The 24,321-nt window shown below is 33.7% G+C and overlaps 4 protein-coding genes and 1 pseudogene across 4 annotated transcripts; 3 read left to right on the top strand and 2 right to left on the bottom strand.

Annotated features, from left to right (window-relative positions):
* Window positions 1-237: 237 nt before the first annotated feature.
* Window positions 238-3,061, bottom strand: LOC137811303 (disease resistance protein Roq1-like). Its single transcript, XM_068612992.1, has 2 exons — window positions 2,497-3,061; window positions 238-932 (listed from the first exon to the last, which is right to left on the bottom strand). Exons 1-2 carry the CDS (start codon window positions 2,982-2,984, stop codon window positions 539-541), a joined length of 882 nt encoding a protein of 293 aa, XP_068469093.1. The 5' UTR covers window positions 2,985-3,061; the 3' UTR covers window positions 238-538.
* A 3,073-nt stretch (window positions 3,062-6,134) lies between these two features.
* Window positions 6,135-6,883, top strand: LOC137809337 (disease resistance protein RUN1-like; the record flags this gene model as incomplete). The annotated part of the gene is made up of 2 exons (XM_068610465.1): window positions 6,135-6,629; window positions 6,734-6,883. Coding segments are annotated over 2 exons (645 nt in total), but the record flags the coding sequence as incomplete, so codon positions are not given.
* Window positions 6,884-6,990: 107 nt separating this feature from the next.
* Window positions 6,991-7,891, top strand: LOC137809336 (disease resistance-like protein DSC1; annotated as a pseudogene).
* Window positions 7,892-10,944: 3,053 nt separating this feature from the next.
* On the bottom strand, window positions 10,945-14,420 carry LOC137811301 (pentatricopeptide repeat-containing protein At5g65560-like). Its single transcript, XM_068612991.1, has 2 exons — window positions 11,428-14,420; window positions 10,945-11,341 (listed from the first exon to the last, which is right to left on the bottom strand). The coding sequence occupies exon 1, from the start codon at window positions 14,342-14,344 to the stop codon at window positions 11,630-11,632; it is 2,715 nt and encodes a 904-aa protein (XP_068469092.1). The 5' UTR covers window positions 14,345-14,420; the 3' UTR covers window positions 10,945-11,341; window positions 11,428-11,629.
* Window positions 14,421-16,281: 1,861 nt separating this feature from the next.
* On the top strand, window positions 16,282-22,920 carry LOC137811300 (KH domain-containing protein HEN4). Its single transcript, XM_068612990.1, has 7 exons — window positions 16,282-17,318; window positions 18,227-18,652; window positions 18,830-19,105; window positions 19,679-19,873; window positions 19,983-20,062; window positions 22,067-22,178; window positions 22,557-22,920. The coding sequence occupies exons 1-7, from the start codon at window positions 16,695-16,697 to the stop codon at window positions 22,695-22,697; spliced, it is 1,854 nt and encodes a 617-aa protein (XP_068469091.1). The 5' UTR covers window positions 16,282-16,694; the 3' UTR covers window positions 22,698-22,920.
* The last annotated feature ends 1,401 nt before the right edge of the window (window positions 22,921-24,321 follow it).

Raw genomic sequence — 24,321 nt, 5'->3', positions numbered from 1 at the left:
GTGACTGCTGGAGCAAGATGGACCATTGCAGTTGCCACTGAAGAATTTGCTAGATATATATAAACCCTCGAAATATAGATTTTGATTCAACACACAATGCTGCAACATATACCATTAGGACCAAATACAAGTTCCAATCAAACCTTTAAATTTTATACTATTATATATATATATAGAGAGATTTGCACCAAACAAAAAGAATCAATAACTTAATTGTTAAGGGATGGCGTTCAATAGGTAAAATACCTCATGTTCTAACTTTTCATAATCATCCAATAATTTGTTTTATCAACAATATTGAATAAAATAAATGGTATCAAATCCTTGTACAAAATAAAAAACAAAAAACGTATTCAAATCAACTGTGTAATATTTTCTCAACTCAGCGGTTGGACTTGATAAACATCATCCACTCCAAGTGTCTTCAATGTATATGTTCATCCCTAAAAATTATGATGATCATGCTCCCTTCACCTGCGCATATATGTATATCTATCTATCCTTTCACCTAAAAATTAATTTTTAATTAATGATTTTCTTATTGTGATTCTCCCCAACCAAATATGTCACCAAATATAGCATTACAAATTTTAAAATTTTTCTCATTTGAAGACTTGGAAATTAGCTCATTTAGTACACCTAATGATTTAGAATCTCTATAAATTTTGTTTACATCATTAATAAAATAAGGAAAATTATATTTATGATTGATTCTTTCATATAAAATTCCAGCAAGAGTTGTTTTTCCTATGTCACCTACCCCACTAATTTCAACAACTCGAACATCATTATCTGACCCTAAACTTGAAAGATTTGTTAATTCTTCAACCCTAGACTCTGTCCCAACCAGTTCATCTTGCAGAAGTCTTGGCATTTTGGATAAAATATTTATTATCGTTTGAACAATTTCTTCAATCTGTCCACATTGTAACCTGAAAATTTAAAGGAAATTAAGTCAAAATTTCAGGAAAAAAAATAAAAAAAGAGGAGTATACACATTTACAGGAAAAAATAAAAACGTAAAAATTTTAACTTGAAAATATTATTTTGATTAAACAAGTATACATTTGGATTCAATTTGCATGTGTTTTCTACTGTTTCCAAAATTCCTAACATATGTGAATTGTAGTTTAGAAAGGACTAAATAAATTCAATGTGATGAATGTCTAAACTCTTAGCATCATCATTAATTTCATTTTGAAATTTGAATAGTTAATAATTATTAATTTTAATTCTAGTTTTGAATATAATTTATAAAATAGCTTTTATGAGAGAGAATGTAGAATTTGAGAAGTCTATTCTGAGACTATTTAGAGAGGTTGTATTATCATTTGAAAAGTAGCAGTGAAACTATTTATCAATGATATAAACTAATTTAGAAACCAATAGTTTTTTTAGTCTCTAAAATAGTATCTAATTAGTCAATATAACAACTAATTAGTTTTAGTCTCTAAAATTGGTTTCTAATTAATGATTTTCTAGTAGTTGAAATAAAAGTTATATTCTCTTTTCACAAAAATAGTATTAGAGCATATGACCAGTATAACCAATAATATGTTCCTCCTCGACTAACAAAGATAGTCAATTATGACAATTCTCATAATGGTCAATGAAGGCATCATTTTGGACAGTGACATGGTATGCTATCTAAACACTGGTGCTAGTAATCATATGTGTGGTCACAAACACCTATTTCTTAATATCCAAGAGATAGAAGATGGACATGTGTCTTTTGAAGATTCAACAAAAGTTTCAATCAAAGATCGGGGAAAAATATGTTTTTCTCAAAAGGACGGAAAAGAAGGAACAATGGAGGACGTTTATTATGTACCTGACTTAAAGAGTAATATTCTTAGTATGGGACAATTATTTGGAGAAAAGTTATTCGATTTTCATGAAAGATCGGAATTTGCACTTGAAGGACAAAAATGGACAAGTTCTCGCAAATGTGGAGATTGCGAAGAATCGAATGTTCAAACATAATTTAAAGAGTAGCTTTCTGGAGAAGTCTCTTTGTGATGAAAAAATTAAGTTTGAGAGTTTAAGGGTAAAATCAAGTAGCTTGAAAGAATTTTGTAATTTACTAAAAAGTGAAAAACACAATCTTCTAATTGAAATGAATGTCTTGGTATTCCAATTAGAGAGTGTTGAAGCAAAATTTGGTAACCTGGAAAGAAGGTTTACAAAATTGGAAAAAAAATATATTGATATGGAGAAAGAGGTTCAAATTAGAAGCCCCTTATAAGTTTTCAAATGCTCTTGAAGTTATGAAGAAGTTGGGAAAGAACTAGAGGTCAATGACAAGTATCTTCCATCTTTTGTTATTGTTGATAAGAGTGTAGGAAAAAATACTTTAGATAGTCTTATTGGGGGTATAGTAAAAGTTCTTTTATCACAATGAGAAACTTGATTCATGTGTTCTACATGAAAATAGTGGTTGTGATTTAGGAGGAGAGGGTAAATGGAGGCTCGAAAGGTATTGATAGGATAACTCACTTATTTCGGATATCCCAACCAGCGATATTGGCCACTTGTGTGAGAGCTTGTCTCCATCCCTGAACCTCCTCCATCTTCACTTCATCTTTTCCAAATCTCTTTTCGTGTTTTGCAAATGCTTTCTCATAAGATCCACTCTGCTTGCGCACCACCGAAGGATCAACATCATAAAAGATAGGTATAATAACACGTCTTTCAACGCAGTTACATATCTCCGCCAGTTCACGCAAGCACCAGGTGGAGGAAGCATAGTTCTGTGAGAAGACAACAATGAAAAGTCGAGAAGCTTGAATGGCTTGCAGCAGCTCGAGTGCGATGGATTCACCTTTTTTGAGATCTTCATCTTCTTTGAAGACATGGATGGCTTTTGTACGGAGAGCCTGAAAGAGAAAACCAGTGAAGTTGTTGCGCGTGTCCTCACCGCGGAAGCTGACAAAGACGTCGTAGATGTGAGTTGCAAGAGACGAAGAAGAGGCGTCAGAAGCCATTAGAGAAAACAAAAGTTGTTAAAACTTTTTCGTATCAGAATATGAAAGTGGAAAACACTCTATAAATAGAGATAATGTGAGTAGTTTTTCCTCGAAGCTTCTCAACTTACCCTTTCTAATAATTGCCGCGTGGATATAACGCGTACAAGTAATATCAATTTTGACACTGAATTATAAATTTTGTTTTCTCAGTCACTTTATTGAGATGTAAATAGTCTCCAAAATCAAAGTTATTGAACAAAAAAGGTTGGGGTGGCGTTGGATGAGTGGTGGCAAAAGAGTTAAATAAAAGACAGGATCCGTTTGGAGGGGGTTCCTGATAAAACCCCAGAGAGGGATATAAATTCTCTGCCCGGAATTTGAAGGAGAGAAAAAGAATCTGAAAAGTGAAAAGTAAGGATAAGTTTAAGATAAAACTTTTTTACTACCTTTCTTCTTGTTGTTATTATGATAGGAAAGAAGAGAGTTATGTTGGTGTTGGTGTGGTGGTTGTGAACATATAACTCTCTTCAGGTTTAAAGGCGATGAGGGATTCAAATATTCTCTTCATATACATGCAGAGAAAAGTCAGCTGAAAGCCACACATCTTCCGTTTTACCTCCAAAATAATATGCACATGACAGCGTGATGTCATATCAAAAAATAAAAAAGCTAAATATATTATAAAATTAAAATACATAATCAATTATCTATTTTATATAATTATAAATTTCTATATTATATATTATGGATTTTAATTTTATAATATAATTTATTATAACGATATAAATATATTTATAATAACAAAAAATATTATTAATATTAATGTAGCGGTCAGGTCGAATGAGTCACGTTATTTGATTTCGGTAACCGATCGATCAGGTGATCAACCACATTAAAAGCACCGTTGCGATAAATAACAAATAAAGAAATATCTTATAAATCATAGCCACATTCCATTAAATCTGAATGACACCCCGAGAAATCAGCTAACACTGATTTATTGAAAATATGCTCCAAACATACCTCCCTATAAATCAGCTTACACTTATTTAGTGCAGATATATGCCAGATACAACCCATCAATCATATGGTCAATTACTAAATGTTATAAATAAGCCTTCTAAAATGGAGTAAGGTACGTTTTTATCAGTTTTACAATATACATTCTCAATACAAAGTATTTACTTATCGTCGGAGAACCTTCTGCATGTTTACTCTCAACCGAGCATTGGGGAACTAAGGAGAAAAAGTGTTCAAGTCTAAAGGAGTAAAGCACTGAACTACAGGAACACAAGAGAGCATGAACGAGCTATCGACATCTACAACAATAACTATAGTCAATCTCAAGTACTATCTAGACTTACTTTATCTATACAAGTACAATTGGCGCCCACCATGGGGCCGAGATAGAATCACAGTAGGCAACGATGGTTTCGATAAGACAAATGGCAAACAACTAAATTCTCGAAGATCAGATTGCTATGTTTCAAGATTTACAGAAAGAGAGGGAAGAAATGCGTCAAAAGAGAAAGGAGGAGGCAACCACCTGCTAGAAGAACGAAGAGGAGATGTGAATACATGAGACAACAACTAGCTTATCCTACGCACGAAACTGGGTGTAGACAACGAAGGCAGTCGTCTCCTTAAAGAAGCGAGCGCACGCAAAATCAGGAGAGGACGACTACAACCCGAACTAAGATTCATCAGTCATCTAGATTGCATACTGAGCGTACTCACATCATAGAAGATCACCCGAAGGGGCATCCCAAACCACTTAGGTACACATATCACATTTCAAGGTACCTTTAAAATAATGAATTATTCAACATATTCAATTACCTCACTGGACTCCCTTTTGAAGCCTCACAAAAGCAAAAAAAGGCATGCAAACATTGACTTGTAACACAACATCACAGTGCAAAAAAGTGCTTCACAGGTCACAAAATAAAAACAAATGGGTCACCACTTGCATTCACACACCCCATTTGAAGCTACCCTTACAATTATGATTTCTCTAACCTAAAATGAGCTCACTGGACTCTCTTTTCAGCACTCACATCACCCAAAAAGGACATGCAAACACTTATTTCAAAGACAACATCACATGGCATAAAGTTCTTCATACCCTAAACCACATAAAAATCAAAGGGTAACCACTTAGGTACACATATCACATTTCAATGTACCTTTAAAATAATGAATTATTCAATATATTCAATTACCTCACTGGACTCCCTTTTGAAGCCTCACAAAAGCAATAAAAGACATGCAAACATTCACTTCTAACACAACATCACAGTGCAAAAAGTGCTTCATAGGTCACCAAATAAAAACCAATGGGTCACCAATTGCGCATGTCATTGTCACTAATTCAGTACATTAACATTCACATTAAATTGTATCACCAGTAACTCACAAGACACAAAGAGTTCAAAAACAATCCCAAAAAGCCAGACCACAAAACACTAATCAATGAAATCCAAATCAATTCAAACTTCTAAACCTAAAAACCACAACATGAATCCCTCATGACAAAAGTTTAATACTATTTCACAATAATACAAACTTTCAAGTGGAAACAAATATACAATCATCAAGTTTCAGTCCAACAATAATATCAATCATCAAATAAGAGAACAACACACCAAACATAAAAACTCACGTACAAAAATCCTAAATAAACATTATACCATACAAGACACCACCACAAACAATCCTAAAATGCCACAAAACCGAAAATAAACACACTTACCTTCTAGTTCTTCCTCGCACTCTGGCCGCAACCTCTCGCACACCACCGCAACCTAAACCCTAAAACACTGCAACTTCGCATTACGTCGTTGTCTCCCTTCGCACTACGTCGTCGTCATCCTTCGCACTACGCCACTGAAACCCTTCGCAATGGTCGCTACAATGTTCGCTCGCTCCAAACACTCTTTCCCGCTGCTCCTCTCTTCCACGAATGTTGTATTCAAATGGCGGTTCTGCAATTTTTTAATTTACCCTGGGCCTTTCTCATTTTACCTAATTGCCACGGCAACGTAATCACAAACTTTGCCTTTCTCATTTTATAATATTGTCATTGCCACGTATTCAAAGTTCCCATGTCAACCAATGTAATCTGGCGCAAGGGACTTTGAGTGTTGAAAAAACATTTTCCTTAATTATATATTGGATGATTATGAAAAGTTAGGAAGTGAGGTACTTTTTCATGTTGAAGGCCATCCCTTGACAATTGAAGTAATTGAGTCATCTTTGTTTGGTCGAAATGTCTCACAATGGAGAAGTGCATTGGGTAGGCTAAGGTATATTAAAGATAGAAATAGTATGGATGTTTTAAGTATAAGTTTTGATCAGTTGGAAGAAGAAAAAAAAGAAATATTTCTTGATATTGCATGTTTCCTCAGTGATAATAAGATTATGGGTTATTCAAAGGATGAAGCGAAGCTATTTCTAAGCTTCCGTGGATTTGATTACAAAAATGGCATACCAACTTTGATGGAGAAATCTCTAATAACATGTATAAGTGAGAATATTTATATGCACAGGTTGTTGGTGGATTTGGGACAGAGTATTGTTAAAGAAAAATCACCCAAGGAGCCTCTAAAGTGGAGTAGGTTGTGGGATTGCAAAGATTTCGAGAAAGCTATGTTAGACAATGAGGTAAAAATAATTGATTGAGTAGAAATCTTACATTGTCTTTTTTTCTATGATATGAAAACCCTCGAAAAGTATAGCAATGTTATTCTTTCTCCATAATGTTGTAGGCATATGAAAATCTTGAAGTCATATATATTGGATGTGATTTGTTTTCGGGAACTGAGAGGGCAGATGGTCTATCGAAAATTAGACATCTTAACTTGCTTAAACTTGAGGGTGTGAACTTTTCAGGAAGTCTCAATCATCTTTTGAATTAATTAGCATATCTTAATTAGAGAAACTATCCTTTTAAATGTTTGTCTCAAAGTTTTCAGCCAGAAAAACTAGTCGAGTTACGCCTTGTATGAAGCAGTATTAAACAACTATGGAAAGGCACAAAGGTAGTGTCTATTAATTTTTTATTTTTTTAAAAATAAACCAAATAAATGACAAATAGTTTAATCTCCTTTTTTTTAAATAATTATAAAATATCCAAATTTCATTACTAACTTTGTCTTTTATTTGCTAATCACTGTAGGAATTGCACAATTTGAGGCTTTTGAATCTCTCTTACTCTGAAGATTTAGTTGAGATGTTGGATGTTAGAGAGGACCTAAATCTTGAAAAGATAGATCTTGAAGGATAAAGCTAAAAAAAATAAATCCATCAATTGATCTTTTGAGAAAGCTTGCTATTTTGAATTTGAGAAACTGCAAAAACCTAGTAAGTTTACCCAATACCGTATTGGGCCTGAATTCTCTTAAATATCTGAATCTCTAGCTGTTCAAAATTGTATAATAATGAGTTATTAGATGAACGAAGGAACACAAAGTATTTGAAGAAGCTTTGTTTAGCAGAAGCTCATATTCTTTCCCAGTCAACATCCTCTTTCATAAGAAAAAAAATGTTGTTGCACCCTTCAGATTTGTTGTTGCCTTCCATTCCTACTTTCCCTTGTTTGTGTGAAATTGATCTAAACCTCTGTAACGTAGTTTGATTCCCTGATGTCATTAGAAATTTAAGGTGCCTTGAAAGGCTAAATTTGAAAGGAAACAATTTTACTACACTTCCCAACCTCCATAATTTTCAAACTTTATCATTTAAACTTACAACATTGCAAGAAACTCACACACTTCTCTATTCTCCCTTTGCAAACCAACTTCTCCTCAGAATTTTTCAAGCTCCCACTTTCATATTACAAAGATGAAGATCTAGTAGAGTTAATGATTTACAACTACCCAAAATTAGTTGAGAGGGAACACTGTAGTAGCTTTATTTTTTTGTAAATGATTCAAAAAATTTAGGTGTGGATTCCTTCCTTCCTCTTCCCTTCTTTTAATCTTTTTTTTCGAATCTTTTTTTTTTGTCGAAAAAAAGATACTAACGCTTAACTTTGTAGTCTTACGAGACGAGGTGCAAAGAAAACATGCAATATGTTATCCCGAAAAGTGAAATACCGAGGTGGTTCAACAATGAGTTTGTGGTGAGCATGGACAATTCAATAAGGATTTATGCCTCTCCCCTTATGCATGACAATAAATGTATTGGTGTTATGTATTGTTCAAAATGCCATGAAGGCATATATCATAAACCTATAATTTCGTCGATATGAGAATAAATCTAACCATTGACCAATCAAATCATATGTGACTATTTTATCTGTCTCATCGAGATTTTCGTGCACAAAGTTATTGTAGATGGTACACATCTTATAATGGTGTTATTAGTGTGGAATTTATAGAATTGATCAAGGACGGAAGCCAAATCTTCTCGATAGAAAACCAATATGTTAAGGCCTATCTAAATAACTATGGATATCGATAGAAAACCAATATGTTAAGGCCTATCTAAATAAATATGGGTATCTGTAGGAGTATATGAGCAAGATCGACAACTACCAAAATTAAAAAAAAAATTCAAATAATAATAAAATTTAAAAATATATATATTCTCAATTGATTAGAGAGTCTAATTGCCCTATTTTAGTCTAATGATCAAAATTATGTTATCATGCTAAAAGAACCTAGTCATATATATTAAGGCAATAAAAATGTACCTAACTTTATAAATGAGAAAAATACAGTTTTTTTATTAATAATGGTAATTTGTTAAACATTTAAAAAAAATAACATTTAGAGAGCATAATTGTATAAATTTTTAAATTGAACCAAATATAAGAAATATAAGAACAATACAAAAATAAAGGATATGCATAATCAAAATATGTACAAGTTTTTTAAATAGGAACAGATCATGTTCAATAAAAATAAGTTCAAATTAGATATATGATAGCAATTGTAAAATATGCATCTAAATTAACCATAATTATAAATCTTACATTAAAATGTTCATACAGTGAGAAGTCAATGTCTATGATAATATATGAGCCATTAATTTATTCTTTTAAGTAGTTCAATGTTCCGGCTAATTACATTATTGATTTTAAGATAAAATGGAACGGAACAGTTTGTAATTCAAGTTTTGCTTTGTTGACGAATTATCCATTAAATTGTAGAACATCATATTAATTGAAATTTATAAACAGAAATTGTAGTATAAACACTTTCCTCATATACTAGAACACTATAGTACATTAAATTTTAATCGAGAAATGTACAATATAGTTATTTCCATTTATTAACAAATAACAATTGATATTTAATGACTTCATAATTTATTATACATATTTATCATCCAAAATTTACTTCTTTCACTTTAAAAGAGTCAAAATCTCTTACACATAAAGTAAAACCCTACATCATCCTACACATAAAACAAATGTTCAATTCATCAAGTTACCTCCACAACTTAAAAAAAAACTAATTTATAATGGTTTTTCTAAAGTACAAAAAGAACCTAAGACTCCAAGAATAGACGAACCCTAAACCCTAAATACTACATTTGATGTCATGAAAGTATACAACTTGTACCAGAAGAGAACCTAGCTCTCTCAGTATTTATCCTCACATCACAATATCGTGAATTCAAGATACACAGCCTAAGACTATTTTTTCCCTCTCAAATGGTCCTATTTTCCTACATTCTCCATAGGAGGAAAGCCTTTCATCATTCAAAATGACAATGTTCCATAAAACAGAATATAATATCGTAATGCTGATGTGTAACAAATGATAGCCAATGTACTGAAATAAATTTTAAATATATTGTCAAAAATATCATTAGGGGCTCCGTTGCAATTCGGAAATTACTAGTGAATGAAAGAATACACTATGCAAATAGATTGCAACAATGTAAAACACAGAGGAAGAACTATAGAGAATATAAATTCACATGCTAAATTCTCTCCTACTTGCAAATTGGTAATTATTCTAGGACAATAATAATAGAATCTTGGGGAATTTCTATATACAAATTTCTTTTTTACAGCCCTCGCAAACTTTTATGTAAACTCCTCAATCACGTAGACAAAGTTGCGCAAAAATTACACAGGCTTGTTAGAACAGTTATGACAATGACTCTACCTTGCATTAATTCAAAAGGCATTAAGTGATTACTCCAGCAAACAAATGAAGGGTGCTAAACTCCCAATAATACAGCAACTATTTACTTTTGAAATGGATTTGTTGAAAAAATACTTGTAAAAAAGGAATAAATCTTCATTGTATTTTTGACTTGTGGTCAAAGAGATTACATATGACCCTTTCTTCATATCACCTAATAAAGTATAGAAGACAATGAAAGTTATATAAATCCAACGAAATCGGTCCAATTATATGAATGAATTAAATTTTCCTAGTTACACTTCAACACTTCCCCTCAAACTAATGAATAGATATCCATCATTCTCACAGCTTGCAAGCAAGATTATATTTTGAAAAAAAAGTCCCTTGGTTATAGATTAAGCTCTCACTGGAAAAAAATTTCCTGAATCTTCTCGCAATGTTTTCTTTTGATCAGAGGTGAAACAGCACTGAAGACTGCTGCTAACTGCCTATAATGAAGACAGCCTATGAAGGTGATAAACGCTGCAATAAAGACAGTGAAAAGAGACACCATGCTGCAATAAAGACAGTGAAAAGGGACACCATGCTGCAATGAAGCCAGTAAAAATGGGGTACAATAAAGGAGCCAAAAGTAGTAATATCAAACAGAAACTGAGTAGTAGCCAAACAAGTGGAATTTTGCGAGAGATCCAAAGACCAAACAAGGTTAAAACAAAACAGCGAGAGCCAAACAGTAGCAAATATCCATCAATTAACAAAACTAAACAGCTGCATACAAGAGATGACAATGGCATGAGCAGGGAGCTCAACAGTTAAGTGGCGATGCAACAGGTCAGAGAAGATGGTACCCTCCAATATCATGCACAAAGAAAGACTTGATAGGAAAGGAATAAATCTGAATTGTATTTCTGACTTGTGTTAGAGAGATTACATATGGTACTTACTTACAAACATCTTCATCTCACCTAATTGAGAAAAAAGGGAATAAAAATTAAAAAAATAAAAAATAAAATCAAGTCTACCTAATTCTAAGAAACGTATCAGCCTAATTCGTAGGAATAAATTAAATTTTCCTGATTACATTTCCACATCTATTATTACCAACGGATTTTTTTACTGGATCTTGAGCCTGAAATTAAAGTTTCAGGAAGTACAGTAGAAAACTTGTGAAGAAATAGAAGGGGCAACAATCAGTACCTTTTAGAAAAGGGTACAGGTGCTGTTGCTTATGGGGTAGACTGGTCTCATCTTTGTCAGGTATGTCCCAAAGGACTGCAACATACAGCATAGCTCACATCAATAAGTGAATAACTTGGCTACATCTCTATTTGAAAAGTAACGAGTGAAACATAACTCACATGGATAAGCCGGTTACCAACATCCAATAGTTTATCCACTTGCAGCACCAGAGCAGACAAGCAAAGATCCACTCGCATGAATAGTTTATCAACACAAAAAGAATGTACCAAAATGTCTTGGTGTTAAACTAAATTATGTATCAATATCAGAGGCATTAGGTGATATGAATAAACAAATGCAAAAGTTCCATTCCAGGGCAAATTAACAATCATTTTCTTCAACTCTATGCAGTTCCTGCATTAACATGGAGCATGTCTCAGAATGTAAGCGGCAGCCATTCTTCTTCATAAGGCTCAGCAATTCTGTGCATTGATCAACATATCCACTCCTAGCTAAGCCATCAATTAGAATTTTCCAAGCCACTTCATCATAATTATACCCACAACGTAGTAAACCATGAAAAACTGCTTCAGCCTTCTCTTTGTCCATTTGTTCAAACAGCCCACAAATAAGAAGTTTATATGATTCCAGATGTGCTAAATGACCACATTCCATCATAGAATCTAATAGTGTCACTGCTTCCACAAACATTCCCAACTTGCAACAACTGCTAAGAAGAGAATTATGAATACTTTCAGAAGGAGAGATTCCACTTCCCCTCATATGATGATACAAACTGAAGGCTATGTCCAAACGTCCTACTTTGCAACATCCTTTAATAAGCCTGCTGTAAGTGTTAAGATTGGGCACACAGCCACATGCTGCCATTTTCTCAAAGAGCATTGTAGTGATTTCAAAATCAATGTTATTCCATATGTCTGCATTGTTAACAGATACATTACTTAAATCAAGCCCCACATGTCTGCCGCCTTCCTTATGTTTTTCAATCATTAGATGCTTCATTAGAATGGAGTATGTTTGATAAGAAGGCTCTAAGCAAGTATCAAACATGCGTTTGAGAACACCAAATGCGCTATCAAGTAGTCCCATACATCCATATGCATTAATTAATAAATTATAGATAAAGGAGTCAAGCAATATGCCTTCATTTTTAATCTTGACTACCATCTCTTCAGCCTCCTCTAATCTTCCTTGGCTACAACATGCCTTGATAAATGCTGTATATGTGACCACATTGGGCTGATATCCAGAAGAAAAGATTTGGTTGAGAATTTCATTAGCTCGGTCAAAGTCAAACTCCTTCAATACTTCCTCCACAAGAATGGTATAAGTATGAAGAGTGGGTTTCACACCAAACTTTCCCATGTCTTCCACCAACAACATTGCATCTTGCATTTTACCCTCTTTGCGTAAGCCATCTATCAATACATTGAGCGTGACTGAGTTAGGCAAACATTCCTCTGCAAGCATCCTTTTGAACAATAATAGGGCATCTTCAATTTTCCCACTTTTGCAGTATCCCTCGAGCAAAGCTGTATATACATGTCCATTTGCTTTGACATTTTTTTCCTTGAGGGACTCCAATATCTGATGAGCTTCTCCAACCCTTCCCATTCTACAGAAGCAGCCTATGAAAGCGCTAAAAGTCCGCTCATCCGGACTGAAGCCATCTTTAATCATCAAATGAAACAAGCGAGATGCACTATCTACAACGCCTGTTTTACACAGCCCATGGATTAATGTGTTATATGTAATAACATTTGGTGACAATTTATTCTCAACCATTTTATTAAGTAGAGCCATTGCCCTATCCATACTTTTACCCTCACAAAAGCCACAAATCAACTCATTATACGTCCTTACATTTGGACAAACTTTCTTCGACTCCATCAGACCCAAAACCCCCATAGCATCCTCCATCATCCCCTGTTTACAATAACCACCAATCAAGGCATTGTATGGGACAATACTAGGAGCCATGCCTTTCTCCATCATTTTGTTCAACATCTCCACCGCCTTCTCCATCCTACTCTGCTTGCAAAAGCAATCAATCAAAACTGTGTAAGTATAAACATTAGGCTCACAACCTCTTTCCACCATCTCCCCAAAAAGACTCAAAGCCTCCACCTCCTTCCCCGACTCACACAACGCACCGATGAGAACAGTATAAGTCCGAACCGTGGGAAAACAACCATCCTCCCTCATCTGCGAGCACAAGTTCAGAGCATCATCAAGCCGCCCAGCTTCACAAAGCCCATGTATAAGATTAGTATATGGAACTGCATTCCTCCCCTGCGGCATGGCCCGAAACACACAATAAGCTCTATCTACAGCTTTGTTTCTACAATAACCCAATATAAAGGAAGCATACGTAAACGAATCCGGACAAAACCCACATCTTAACAACCTAGTAAAAAACAGTCTTGCCACAGACATGCTCCCCAGTTTGCAATAAGAATTCAACATGGTATTCAACGTGATCAAGTTAGGGAAAACATCACCATTTCCATTACCAGTACCATCACCATTATCATCCAACATCTCCTTATACAAACTTATCATTTCATCGATCATTGAAAAACGAGACAAGCACATGAGGAGTCTATTATAGGAAGTGAGAGAGAGCTTAAACGAGAGTTGGTGATCCTCGGGGACGGTGTTCATTCGGCGAAGGAGATTGAGCACAAACCTGGCGTCAAGTGGGGAGGCGCAGCACTTGATCATTGAGTTGCGAACATTCTCGGCGGCACGAAGGGTCCCGTGTCGAACGAGGATAAGGAGGAGGGACTCGTAGGTGCGGAGCGTGTGGACAAAGGAGTGTTTGCGGCGGATCCATCGGAAGAAATTTAGGGCGGTGAGAGGGTCCGGGTTGAGATTGAAGAGAGAGGATAGAAGGGAAGGGGTTAGGGCAGGGATTAGGGCGTCAAGGGAAGGGTCTTTTCGCCATTGGGGGCGAGATAGAATGAGGAAGATTTGAGAGGGGAGAGAAGTTTGATGAGGGGGGAGAGCACTGGAAGAGATGAATTTGCGATTGTGATGGTGCAGAAGAAGGAACAGGGTTTGGGATTTTCTCATTTAAAAACCATACAGCAGCCACGGCGTGTGGTGGCTATGGTGGCTGATGCAGGGAGAGAAAACGTTGAAGAAGAAGAAGAACGAATGAACGCTGTGGGTTTAAAAATTGGGCCGGCCCGAGTAATTTGGGCCATGAAGGTTTTGGTATCGTGGTTCATCCTCCACCAAGTGTGCTGAACATGCAGATGCTTAGGAAATTTCTTCTTACACCATATCAATTTTAACCTACATCCTATCAGTTTTTTCAAATTTATAAAATTATCCTTATTCTGGATTGAAAATCGAGTAGTACTTCAAATTCAAAAATAAAAAATACATTCATAACAAAAAATTCCAAATCTATAAATAATTTTTATTTACACCTTGTAAGATTATTCTCGTCATTTAGAAAGAATATTTTTATCATTTTTAATAGTAAATTATATATTGCAGGAGAAATTATTAGATGCTTATCAGTGTTAAATGTGAAAGCAGATACCCAAATACCATAATTTTGATGCCCTGGTCCTCTTTGACATTCTCTCAAAAATAATTTATAATTTTTTACAATAAATTTCAAATTCAACTCATTTACAGAGTTTAAAAAATGTTTATAGAAAATTTGTTTATGAAATTAATGTTTGGTAATAAAAATGTTTTAATTCATATGGCTGGAAATATATTTTTATCTATTTTTCGGGGAAAAAATTTTTTTGAAAAGAAAATATACTCCAACGTAAAATTTCATAAATCTAAACCTTGTTCTCAGAAAAAGTTCGCTAAATAGAACTGTCACATTGTATGTTATAGATAAACCTTTGTTTTTTTTTTATATCTTGTAATGCTTTCAAAAGAAAAGTTGTTGAATTTTGAGTGTTAAGTATTTGTAACATATGTTAAGTATCCCTTACTTTTAGTTACATGTTGGTGAAGTATATAGGATAATTGTCTTGAGATGTTATTTAATGTACCATTATAGAGGTCCAAAAGCTTGACTTACATACTATTTTTCACTCACTTTTCATTTAATTATTCTAAATTTTTATTGAGTTAAACAGGTAGATTACTATTCGACTTTCAACCATTAAACTCGGTAATTTTTTTAATAGAAAAATCGATTCGTTTGCACATATATTAAATATACAAACGATATGTCAATTTTATTTTATTTTTATCAAAACTCCACTTATCTCAAAATTGCTGTAATTTTAATAATTATTGTATTCTCAATTTTCAAGAATATTATTTTAGTTGTCTCAAAATTTATAATAAATAAAAAATATATATTCATACAATAAATAAAAAATATATATATAGAATAAATATATATATATATTCATAGATAAAATTACACTATTTCAATAAAGAAAATATTTATTATTATGTTTCATATGAATGAAAAAACTTAAATTGCAATTATCTTAAACAATAGAAGGAATAATTCTAGTAAATAAATATTTTTGAACATCCCACCAATATTTATGTTTTTTCTTATCTGTTTTCTCAATTCACATCATCCATGTGTTTGGGAAAAAATTGAGAGAAAATCTTCTCAAATTGATAAATAAAAACACACTCTCATCCAAGAGGAATGAATACAATCTTTCTCTAACCTCTCAGAATTTCAAATCTCACACTAGGTGAATTATTATCTTTATGTTTTTTCTTTATTTAACATCTCTTCCTCACACATTCCCTTTATATAGAAGTAGGGAGGAAGACTTCCTCACAGAGATAATGAATAATTAATAAGATATCTTGAAAATACTATCTTCAACTTTCTAGGTTAAACTTCAAAATCTTTAAAAAAAGATACAGTTTCAAAACTTTGGAATGTGCGTCATTAAATGTATTCACAGGATCAATTACCAATATTCATTCCCAACATGTTTAATATTAATATTTTTTTTTCATTTTGCATTCTTCTCATTTCATAATTTACTTGTTCAAAAATGATTATCCTTTTCCATGGTGTCACTTATTTTAGTGTCTAAATGACGAAAATACCTATTTGCATTGGACGAAACCCAGACTAAAGGAAACAACGTATCGAAGTGCAGATTCCTCAAGATTAAGATTCAGATTCGAATCAGTAAATGGAAGCACTTTCCTTGGGTTTATTGCATTGCGACTTCAACGGTCACGCAGACACTATTTACGGCATTAACATAAAACAAAGACGAGATAAAAAAAAATAGTCAAAAGAGGTCCATGATCTTTCAACTTCTTCCGCGTTGCTTCCATTGCATAAAATCAGTGGCAAAAAGACAGCAACAAAAATCCTTAACTTAAGCCAAACCTTGTACCACCACACTCTTCTTGTTCCTTCCTTCCCATCCAAGTGACTCACTCTGCTCCCACCTGCCAACTCATGGAAAAGGGTCCCACGTTGGAACCACTACGCCACGCAATGCAAGACCCTACCACTTCCGACGCCGATCACCGCCACCACCACCAAACCACGCCGTCGTCTAAGCGCACGGCCGTCGCCAACCCCCACCGATCCAAGCGTCCCGTCTTCAAGGTGCTCCCTGGGCAGATCGCGTTCCGCCTCGTGTGCCACGCCTCCATCGTGGGCGGCCTCATCGGGAGCTCCGGCTCTATCGTCTCCCAGCTCCGCCGCGAGACCGGCTGCAAAATTCACTGCGAGGACTCCCTCGCCAGCGCCGAGGACCGCGTCATCCTCGTCATCGGCTCCCTCTCGCCCCGCAAGGGCCTCCAGCTCGGCGACGGCGAGGTCGACGTTTCCAACGCACAGGAGGCCGTCGTTAGGGTTTTCGAGAGGGTTTGGGAGCTGGAGTCCGAAAAAGGTGTTAATTCTAACAGAGCTGTTAACGGCGAGGTCTTTTCCAAGTTGCTTGCACACACTTCGCAGATTGGTGCTGTTGTTGGCAAAGGAGGGAAGAGCATCACCGCCATTAGAAACAGTAGTGGTGCCAAAATTAGGATTTGCCCTCCTCCGCATTGCGCCGCCAAAGACGAGGAGTTAGTTCAAGTAAGTTTTTTTCTCGTTACAATTTGTGTTTTTTTATGGTCAACGCCTTCGTTATTGTTATTTTCGAAAGAAAAACATGTTACAATGTGTGTGTGTGAGTGGATTGAGTTCTCTGTTTGAGATCATGGGGAAGTGACGCGCTTTCTGCAAAATAGAGTTTATTGAATCTGATCTGTGACGCTGCTTCTCTGCCAAATTTCAACACTGAATTTATTTTCCTAATTGAGTAAATTGTGATTCAATTTCCCTTTAACGTGGGCAACCTTCTTTGTTAAGCACCTGGATTTCATCTGTACCGTGAGAGAACACGTGTTTTGCTGTATAGACGAATGCGGTATGCCCGTAATTTCTGCATATGACTTAGGTCCTACATGATGTTGAATGCTTTCAATTACTACATGTTTATATTCCTGATATAATTAGTATACTTCTTTTATTTTTCAATAAAACTTTCTACTTTTGTTTTTTTCCTTATCCAGTGCTCAACATTTGTCTGTATTTTAATTGGGTCAGGAAATTGTCAACCAAGAGATGTTTTGTGTCTTTGCTAAACTGATTTTGGTGGTTAAAATTACTTTTAAGGTGATAGGATTTATGTGAAAGAGATGTTTTTATTTTTAAAATAAGTGAGAATTGATTTTTGTTAAAAGCTAATTAGAATTGTTTCTATTTAGAAGTAATATTGGATCTACAATCGATTTTTGAATGTGGAATCAAATATGAACTTCTATTTAAAATTAGATTAGCTTGTATTTCATCATCTGGCACAAATATAAACATGCCAATAGTAGATCCTAGTTGTTTGGGATTTCTTTTAATGAACTTCGGAAATAAGACAGTAGACTTCTCGTTGAGAAATGACTATTTGGAATTATTTTTCTTTATCTGGGAACCTGTTTGATTCACAGATAACTGGTGGCCTTTTGGCTGTAAAGAAAGCTCTGATTGCTGTATCTCACTGTCTTCAAGATTGTCCCCCATTATCCAAAGTTTCTGTTTCTTCTAGTACACCCACTGTTATCTCTTCTGATAGATCGTCCTCTGATCCCAATGCTGAACTTTTTCCTCACCTTAATTCATTGTTAACCTCCATGGAAGGTTTATCTGTATACGAACGGACCACAAACTCTAATGAAACCTCTGGCAGTGACTCAAAAGGAGCAGAGCACGAAGTTGTGTTCAGACTCCTTTGCTCTAATAATGTAGCTGGGAGCGTGATTGGCAAAAGGGGGGCTATAGTCAGAGCTCTGGAAAGCAAAACAGGTGCTTCTATTATCTTTACAGCTCCTTTAAGCGAGTCTGCCGAGCGCATTGTCACCATTTCTGCTGTAGAGGTCAGTCACATGAGAATGTTGCACCATGCCACTACTGATTCATGTTTATAATATATAGTATGTATATATATATTTTCAGTTTTGTGTGCCCTCTTTCATGTGCATATCTATGTTTGAAAACACATTTTTGGATTTTCATAATTTGTATTGATTTAGCACTGGCTTTTGTTCATCCAGAACCTTGAATCTTGTAATTCTCGTGCACAAGAAGCTGTTATTCTTGTCTTTGCTAGAATTATTGAAGATCACATTGGAAAGGGTTTTCTCTCAGTATCTAGTATGGAATCACCTGTAACTGCAAGGCTGCTAGTTGCAGCAAGCACAGTAAACTGCTTGAGCGGCAATGAAGGTCAGGTGATTTCAGAATTGAGAGAAGTAACTGGTGCTGATTTACAAATTTTGCATGGAGAGCCAGTTCCTATTGGTGCTTCAGATGATGATGTGGTGGTACAGGTACAGCTGTTAATTTTATACAGTTTTCACATTGACTTTTCTTAAAGGATCCCTTAAGGGTTTAAATTTATTTACCTGATGCCATTAGCTTCTGATAATTTTTAGATCCTGATTTTGTTTCCATACGCTGATGTCCTTTCATTTAAAAGTAAAAACTTTTGTCTGATGCAAAAATTTCAATTTAAAATTCTCCAATATAGAAGACAGTTAACAAAAGCATACTTGGCTAGAAGCTGTGATCCACTTATGTAAATGCATTTCAGTAAAAATATGTGGAAAATATCTATTACTTTCAACAAAAAGCGCATTCCTTTGTATCATTGTCTTGTGTTTATAGTTAATTAGCAATATCTTTCCAATCCTTGTTCTATATGCTTAGTGATAGGTATAGTTTGATGCTTTTTGTGTACCAACATAGGTTGGGACTTGGGACTTAACTGATAACAAATATCTTATCTTGTTGCACTGGGTTGAGGCGTTTGAGCACTCAGAATAGACTGTGTTTCTTGTTATGGCTTCAACAGTCTTTTGTTACTCCTAGTCAAGTTTTTTATACTTAGAGATTTCATGCAGATCACTGGAGAGTACAGATGTGTACAAAATGCCTTGTACAAAACCACTTGTAGAATCAGGGATAATCTTTCGGCCAGTGAAGTGGTTGCTGAAGCAAGACCGAAATCCAATTGGAAAGTGAACAAGGATCCTGTAAAGGGTAAACCTTTTGCCCGGGGAAAATCTGCTTATCCTTCTGGGAGGTTTCAGGGACGGGTATTCTTCACCTCATTTGTGTTTCATCGGTTTCCAATTTCTGTTAATTATAGCTTTTAATTCTTCCAAACTCATAAATGAGGTTGATTAAGAGTTTCAATATTTGCAGAATGCAGGGTTGCATGCAAAAACAAGGCCACAAAATGGAGAGTTGCATACAGATTTAAGTGAGAATTTGGAACATGGAAGGTTAGTATACTGCCCAAGTATATTTGGTGTCATTCTTCACCTTTTTCTTCTTCTTGTCTAAAAGTTGGAGGCATTTGATACATAGTAGAAGTATGTTTCTTGCCCAATAAATTTTCTTTAGAGAGCTTGTGTTATTTGTGACAGTGATAGTATCATAGTAGTGTTTTGGAGATTAATTTTATGTGTGACTGGGCATAGAGATGAAGCAGATAGATAGGCATATCAATAGTACACATACAAGTAGAGTAAGGGGGTCGTACAATTAATGATTTTCTTTTTCAATTTTCATTGAATAAACTAATATTTAAATAGGTTATGTTATCATATAAAAACTGATTAATATACTTTGGGTTAAATTTCTTTTATGCCCCTCTTTTTGTTTACGTTATTTAATTTGATCTTTCTATTTTTAAAGTGTTCAATTTGCTTCTCTAATTAAAAAAATTCATATTGTCCTTGTATTTGACTTCATTTACATGTTAAGGTCAATTCAGATGAAAGGACAACATCGAACATTTTTTAAAGTTGAGAGATTAATTTGAATAATAATAGTAATAATATAAATAAAAAAGGATCAAAAGAGTTTAACGTCTTGTTTGTTATATTTTTATTTAACCAATTTATTATTTTTACTATCTAGGTAAATTTGATTTTTCTTACCTACTTAATATTTTCTTGTATAAGAAAATTCCTATATTTAAGTTTGTTTCCGTTATTCTTTTTCAATTTCAATCACTATGTTTTAAATTGGATTGGACCAATCAATTCAACCCATCGGACCAAGAATCATTCCAGGCTGATTCTCCCACACAACACATTTGAACTTACACCCAATCATGTTTTGCGAAAATAACAAAATACCCTTAATGAAATTAAAAAAAAACACTTAGTTTCTGGCCTTAATGAAATTGAAAAAAACACTTAGTTTCTGGATTTAGAAATCCATAAGTCAAAAAAATATACTTCTGAATGCTCAAATCCGGAACATACTTAACTATTCCAGATATATATCTCCAGAATTCAAAAGCCAATTCTGGATATGTACATCTGGAATACAAAATCCACTTTTGGATAACCATATCCCTAATGCATTTTTCTATTACGCATTTAATAGTGGCTTCCGGACGCTTACATCCGTAAGATTAAAATCAGGCTTCTGGATATCAATATCCGTGACCATCCCAGCTCAAACAAAATGCGAAAAAATAGCTTAAATATCTTCTTACCTCACAACAATGTCAACCGAAGGACCTTACAGTGCAAATGACCCGTCCACCACCACACTAAAACCACTTCCTTTGTGGCTCAAACCACCACCAAAAAGGAAAACCAAGTTTCTTCCACACCCTATTCCATTTTTTCAAAATAAAGAAGACAAGGGCATGATGGAATTTTAAAAAGTTCACCGTTCGTTGGGTGGCGGTCACAATTGCCATCACTCCATCCATCGATCCAAAACTAGTAAGAATCACATAAATCAATCCAAAACTGATTAAAACTAGGTTAATAATTAAAAAAAAGTTATTTTCTTTTTATTGTTTTAATTTTTCTAAAACAACTCTAAGATAAATAAAAACATTTATTTAAATATTACATAAATATAACTCATTTGGTTTATTATTATTATTATTATTGTTCATTTTGATCCATTATTTTGAAAGTGTTGAATTTAATATTTTAAATATTTGTAAAGTGTTTAAGGTTGTTCTTACACCTGATTCCAAACTCTTTCAGTGTCGGGGAAAAAGATAAAATTGAGTATTTTAGGAAAGTTGATGATGAAATTAAATATTCTATATAGATAGATTAAATTGAATAATGTAAATAAAAGGAATGGAAAAGAATAATTTAACGTAAAATCCTTTACTCATAATTATTTGACTTTGAACCCAATGCCATATAATATACTAACTACTCTATGTTTCCAAAATATTTAAATTTATTAAAATATTTTTCGGCATGTAATCTTTCTCACATTCTGTGCTTGATAAAATCCTTTGGCAGAGGAAACATGTTTGCTACGGTGACAAATACTACTGTGGAGATAGTAGTTTCTGAACATGTCTTTGGTTCTGTTTATGGTGAAGACGGTGGCAATTTGGATCGAATCAGACAGGTGCTTAATTATTTCCTTAATAAAGATTATAATTTGAGGTGAATTGTGGTTGAATTGTCACGTTTTCTTATTAAATAATGTGATTTTTGAATAATTTGATTAAAGATGTCTTCTGATCAATAATTTTCCTTGGAAAAATACAATACTTTTTATCCATAATATCTGGCTAAGTAACTTTCACTCCATTTACTGGCCATTATCAAAGTTTAACTTTGAAATCTCATATGTTTATTAATTGACATGTTTGTTTGACCTGTTGTATTGTAGTGCTTAAAAAACAATATTAGTGTTGTCTGTTATTACAAGGTTCCGAGTTTCAAGATTGCTGAAATGGTTTTACAATGATGTTGGCATTGATGTGTTTAGTTCTGGAAGCAGATTTCAGGTGCAACTGTAACGGTTTTTGATCCATCCGGTGGTACAAGTGGAGGGAAAGTTGTGATATCTGGAACACCTGATCAAACCTTTGCAGCTCAGAGCTTGCTTCAAGCCTTTATTCAAACGGCACAAGTAAGCTGACCAAAACCAGCATTTCATCATCAGTTGGTGCCATGAATGGTGTACATAGATAGACATGTCATACGACAGACAACAACCTTCTTCACCTTGTTAATATGGATTCACTGTTTTCCTTAAAGATCATGCTCACCTCCTATTTATTGACTATAACACAGATTTTTCTCACTTTCGCACTCACTCTCACTTTTAATTCAAGCTTCATCACAGTAAAAAATTTCTCCAAGGCCCCATTTATATTCTATTCATCCTCATCCCTTTTCCTCTCTACTTATTTTATAAATTCTTATATGACCCATGGAGTTTGAAGAAAAAAGAAAAAAATAGATGAAAAGGATGACATTTATTTTTGTTTTACAAAATGAATTGGTTAACATATTCTGAAAAAAAAAACATAAAGTAGAAGGTAGTATTCAATGATTATCCATTATAATTCCTATTGTATAATGGTGGTCACGTTTGCAAGACAGTTTTGACAATGGAATGAAACTGGTCTGACTAGGATGTTTTAAAGAAACAGTAAGAACCAGTTAAATTAATACAGTGGAGCTGGTTAAAAAGGATAATTTAGTTTTTTTACAGTTACACATTAGTGTCATTTGTTCTTCAATTTTATGCAAAATTTTGGTTTACCAATTCTTTTGATGTTTATGGGGTTGCTTTACGCAATTTCATCATTATTGTATCAACATGTTGAGATTATATCATTTACAATGATTGATAAAGAAACTAATGTGCGTCTAAAGTGTGTTCTGGAAATGTTTGATAGTGTAAATAATCTGTATTTCAAGCTCTTTTCTGAGTGAACCTTTGATTATTTTTTTTACAAATAAACTATTCCGTTTTTACTAAGTCAAAGTGCTAACATGCTTGAGGGTTAGATATGAAGCTAGTTTCAATCCTCTTACATGAAAATCTTATGTTAACATATATGGGCTGAAGTTTTAATCTTAACTATTATATTCAAATTAATAGATTTAGTTACGCCTTTAATCTAACTATTATTTTAAAATTGATATATTTAATCATGCTTTAGTTATAGAGCCCATGAGGTTTTTCTTTCCTAATTAAAGATAACATTTGATTTCTAATTAAATATTAATTTGAATCATTAATTTTAATCTAGTAATTAGAATTAAATATTTTTGTTTCTTATAATAACAAAAAACTTCCATTAAATATACTATTAAGAGTTCGATTTTATTACGAATAGTTAATATTAAAATACACAAGTCACAAATAAAATATTGAACCTTCTTGCATAGTTATGTAATCCATGTTTACTAATCCTATGTTTTTTTACTGATCTTCTTGCTTATTAAATGAGAAAAGAATTAAATGCATTTTGTGTTTTAAAGATATAGAAGTAAGATCATATTTTTTAAGATTTTTTTTTAGTTGATTGTCATTTTCAAAGTTTAAAAGAACATTACTCTTTTGTCATGTATATTTTGTATTTAATTTTTAATTCATTTATTTATGTATATTTATTATAATGTAGAAATAAAATAGAAAATTGTATAAACACTTTATTAAAAATATTTTTTATTTTCCACAAAATAATGTTAAACCAACTCTTAAAAAATAAAGGGATTGTTCTAGTTTGATTACACTGAAAAGTGTCGAA

This window comes from Phaseolus vulgaris, chromosome 2 (genome assembly GCF_000499845.2).
Source record: "Phaseolus vulgaris cultivar G19833 chromosome 2, P. vulgaris v2.0, whole genome shotgun sequence".
NCBI lineage: Eukaryota > Viridiplantae > Streptophyta > Magnoliopsida > Fabales > Fabaceae > Phaseolus > Phaseolus vulgaris.
The sequence above is the reverse complement of the archived record's forward strand: the minus strand, read 5'-3'. Positions and strand labels throughout refer to the sequence as shown.

Excerpts from the sequence above, each read along its gene's own strand:
- LOC137811303 (XM_068612992.1), bottom strand. The coding sequence starts at position 2,984 with ATGGCTTCTGACGCCTCTTCTTCGTCTCTTGCAACTCACATCTACGAC. Across the intron at positions 933-2,496 it reads GGTTGGGATATCCGAAATAA|GTTACAATGTGGACAGATTG; the intron begins GTGAGTTATCCT and ends TTAAATTTTCAG.
- LOC137811301 (XM_068612991.1), bottom strand. The coding sequence starts at position 14,344 with ATGAGAAAATCCCAAACCCTGTTCCTTCTTCTGCACCATCACAATCGC.
- LOC137811300 (XM_068612990.1), top strand. The coding sequence starts at position 16,695 with ATGGAAAAGGGTCCCACGTTGGAACCACTACGCCACGCAATGCAAGAC. Across the intron at positions 17,319-18,226 it reads AAGACGAGGAGTTAGTTCAA|ATAACTGGTGGCCTTTTGGC; the intron begins GTAAGTTTTTTT and ends TTTGATTCACAG. Across the intron at positions 19,106-19,678 it reads ATGATGATGTGGTGGTACAG|ATCACTGGAGAGTACAGATG; the intron begins GTACAGCTGTTA and ends GATTTCATGCAG.